Source organism: Oreochromis aureus, linkage group 18, assembly GCF_013358895.1.
Source record: "Oreochromis aureus strain Israel breed Guangdong linkage group 18, ZZ_aureus, whole genome shotgun sequence".
Lineage (NCBI taxonomy): Eukaryota > Metazoa > Chordata > Actinopteri > Cichliformes > Cichlidae > Oreochromis > Oreochromis aureus.
The window spans coordinates 30,786,923-30,790,367 of record NC_052959.1 but is presented as its reverse complement, the minus strand read 5'-3'; the positions used below and the strand labels follow the sequence as shown (position 1 = coordinate 30,790,367).

General features: G+C 40.0%; 1 protein-coding gene across 1 annotated transcript; it reads left to right on the top strand.

The window, feature by feature from the left end:
• Window positions 1-756: 756 nt before the first annotated feature.
• On the top strand, window positions 757-3,171 carry LOC116311772 (tripartite motif-containing protein 16-like). Its single transcript, XM_031728983.2, has one exon. The coding sequence runs from the start codon at window positions 799-801 to the stop codon at window positions 2,473-2,475; it is 1,677 nt and encodes a 558-aa protein (XP_031584843.2). The 5' UTR covers window positions 757-798; the 3' UTR covers window positions 2,476-3,171.
• Window positions 3,172-3,445: the final 274 nt, after the last annotated feature.

Sequence of the window (3,445 nt, the reverse complement as noted above, 5' to 3'; positions counted from 1 at the left end):
GATAAATGTCTTATATTGGGATATGAGATTTTGTTTATATCGTACAGCTCTAAGACCACTTTGTGAGAGACAATTATGATAAAACCACATAGTAAGTATTGTTGCTCACCTATGTGTCTGATAATATCACTTAAAAAAAAATCATATTCCGTCAGCTCTCATGGTTGAAGTTTGGCTTTGAGGGTCACGGAGTAGAAAAAGCTTTCAAGGATCTTTTGATTTCCAAACCAGTTCTGCTTTAACGTATTAAGGATGAAGCAACAATGCTTCATCCTTAATACGTCCTATGAAATCTGTGTTCAACAACAAAAACTAAACTAAATTAGTAATAAAAACAAAAGTCTAGAAGGTAAGTAGAGGCTTTACACACCATCAACAGCCATAATGTTCCTAAACTTGAATCTTCAAAGCTCTGTGAGCCATCTTCAACCTGTTTTCAACAGAGAAAAGTCTCAAACTCAATGTAGCTTGACTGACTCCTGATCAGAAATGTTCAGCACAGATACACATCTGAATGGAGGATAACAAACGAGTAGGTGTAGAAGGCTGATTTCCGATAATAACGCCCATTGAATGGACTGGTAACACGCGAAGTGGGTGCACTACGTAACACCTCCGCTCTGTTCACGTTTCCGTATTCTCTCCCCTTCAGAGCTGCAGTTTGAAGATGGGTGTAGCCAACATGTGGTGACGTGTAATAGCTGACAGGTCCCATTCGCTACAGAAACGTGTTATTTAGATCAGCGCTCAGAGTAGTTTCATTTATAAGGAAGTGAAAGTAACAAAGCCACTGGAGAAATGGCGCAGAAAGGAGTTCAGCTGGACCGAGAAACTTTCTCTTGTTCGATCTGTTTGGATCTTCTGAAGGATCCGGTGGCTATTCCCTGTGGACACAGCTACTGCATGAACTGTATTAAAAGCTTCTGGGATGAAGAGCAAAAGAAGAAAACCTACAGCTGCCCTCAGTGCAGACAGACTTTCACACCGAGGCCTGTCCTGGTGAAAAACACCATGTTAGCAGTTTTAGTTGAGCAGCTGAAGAAGACTGGACTCCAAGCTGCTCCTGCTGATCACTGCTATGCTGGACCTGAAGATGTGGCCTGTGATGTCTGCATTGGAAGAAAAATGAAAGCCTTCAAGTCCTGCCTTGTTTGTGTGATCTCTTACTGTGAACAACATGTTAGGCTTCATTATGAATGTCCTGCCTTTGAAAAACACAAGCTGGTGGAGCCCTCCAAGAAGCTCCAGGAGAACATCTGCTCTCGTCATGATGAGGTGATGAAGATGTTCTGCCGTACTGATCAGCAGAGTATCTGTTATCTCTGCTCTGTGGATGAACATAAAGGCCACGACACAGTCTCAGCTGCAGCAGAAAGGACTGAGAGGCAGAGAGAGCTGGAGGTGAGTCGACAAAACATCCAGCAGAGAATCCAGGACAGAGAGAAAGATGTGAAGCTGCTTCAACAGGAGGTGGAGGCCATCAATCAGTCTGCTGATCAAACAGTGGAGCACAGTGAGAAGATCTTCACTGAGCTGATCCATCTCATCCAGAAAAGAAGCTCTGATGTGAAGCAGCAGATCAGATCCCAGCAGGAAACTGAAGTGAGTCGAGTCAAAGAGCTTGAGGAGAAGCTGGAGCAGGAGATCACTGAGCTGAAGAGGAAAGATGCTGAGCTGAAGCAGCTCTCACACACAGAGGATCACATCCAGTTTCTACACAACTACCCCTCACTGTCAGCACTCAGTGAGTCTACAGACTCATCCAGCATCAATATCCGTCCTCTGAGGTACTTTGAGGATGTGACAGCAGCTGTGTCAGAGGTCAGAGATAAACTACAGGACATTCTGAGAGAGGAATGGACAAACATCTCACTGACAGTCACTGAAGTGGATGTTTTACTGTCAGATCCACCAGAGCCAAAGACCAGAGCTGAATTCTTAAAATATTCATGTGAAATCACACTGGATCCAAACACAGCACAAAAACAGCTATTATTAACAAGAGGGAACAGAAAAGCAGAATTTATGAGTCAAAAACAGTCTTATTTGGATCATCCAGACAGGTTTGCTTTTTATTGTCAGGTCCTGAGTATAGAGAGTCTGACTGGACGTTGTTACTGGGAGGTGGAGTGGAAAGGAAAAGGAGTTATTGTAGCTGTTGCATACAAGAATATCAGCAGAGCAGAGGGTGGGAATGAAGGTATTTTGGGACGTAATAACAAATCTTGGGCAATAAAATGTTCCAACAACAGTTATACATTTTGGCACAACAACAATGAAACACCCATTTCAGGTCCTCGTTCCTCCAGAGTAGGAGTGTACCTGGATCACAGAGCAGGTATTTTGTCCTTATACAGCGTCTCTGAAACCATGACTCTCCTCCACAGAGTCCAGACCACATTCACTCAGCCGCTCTATGCTGGACTTTGGCTTTACTCTGTTGGAACAAGTTCTGAGTTCATTAAACTGAAATAGAGTAAAGTCTTTCAAATTGTTATGGGTTTAAATCTGTATTTCATTTCATTCCAAATTCATGTTGTCTCTCTGATTGATTTGGCATTTTGCAGAGATCAGCTGTCAGTCAAAAATTATGCGTGGTGCCTTGACAACTTTTTGCTGGTCTCTTGAGTTTTTCCAGTTTTTTAGGTTGAGCTCTTTCCCAAGTCTATTTAGCCATGGATGTTTTCATTGCTCATGATGATTATTAATTTACAAAATTATTTATCCACTTGAAAATTTAAACTTCTCCTTGCTCTAAAGGTTTGGTGAATATTTTATTTTTTGATGCATTTGTATGTTGTTGTTTCTCTTCCACTTCATGGGCCTTAGTGTTTGAAATTCTTTTACCTTTCTTAACTAAAAACTTTTGCTTTAAGATAAAAAGTGGAGATTTTGATTGCATTTTAATTTCAAGATTTATTTTGTGCTCCTTGTCACTAAAAGTAATTCATCTGTGAAGGTTCTCAGTCATCAAGGTCATCGTAGTCTAAGGAGCTTGGAAAGAAAAGCATCTGGACTTCTTTAAGTTGCTTGAAAAGTAATTCATTACACAGGATTAAAGGCTATTGGAAAGTAATGATATGAAGTTTGTGTTCAAATAAATACATTTAAATATTTCAGTCTTGGGAACATTTTTGTGTTTTGACAGTTTTCAATAAAGATTAAACATCAGATTGAGTTGGTACTTCTGTACTTCTATACTTTTGTAATTTTGCTTCACAGTGTTGTAAAGACAGAATCCAGATGAGAAAACTTCTTGTCAACTTCTTTTATCTGAAGTATAAACACTAACATCTTAGAGAAAAAATTATAAAATTATTTGGTTGCAGTGTGTGTAGAATTTACTCTTTTTGACTTTTGCCCATTTTATGACTAGCTTTTTGTGCAAAGATTATCCAATTCACCATTTGGTTTCAACAGAAAGATGTCATTTTCTAAATTCATG

Bases quoted from the DNA above. Each gene is read 5' to 3' on its own strand.
- LOC116311772 (XM_031728983.2), top strand. From the start codon at position 799: ATGGCGCAGAAAGGAGTTCAGCTGGACCGAGAAACTTTCTCTTGTTCG.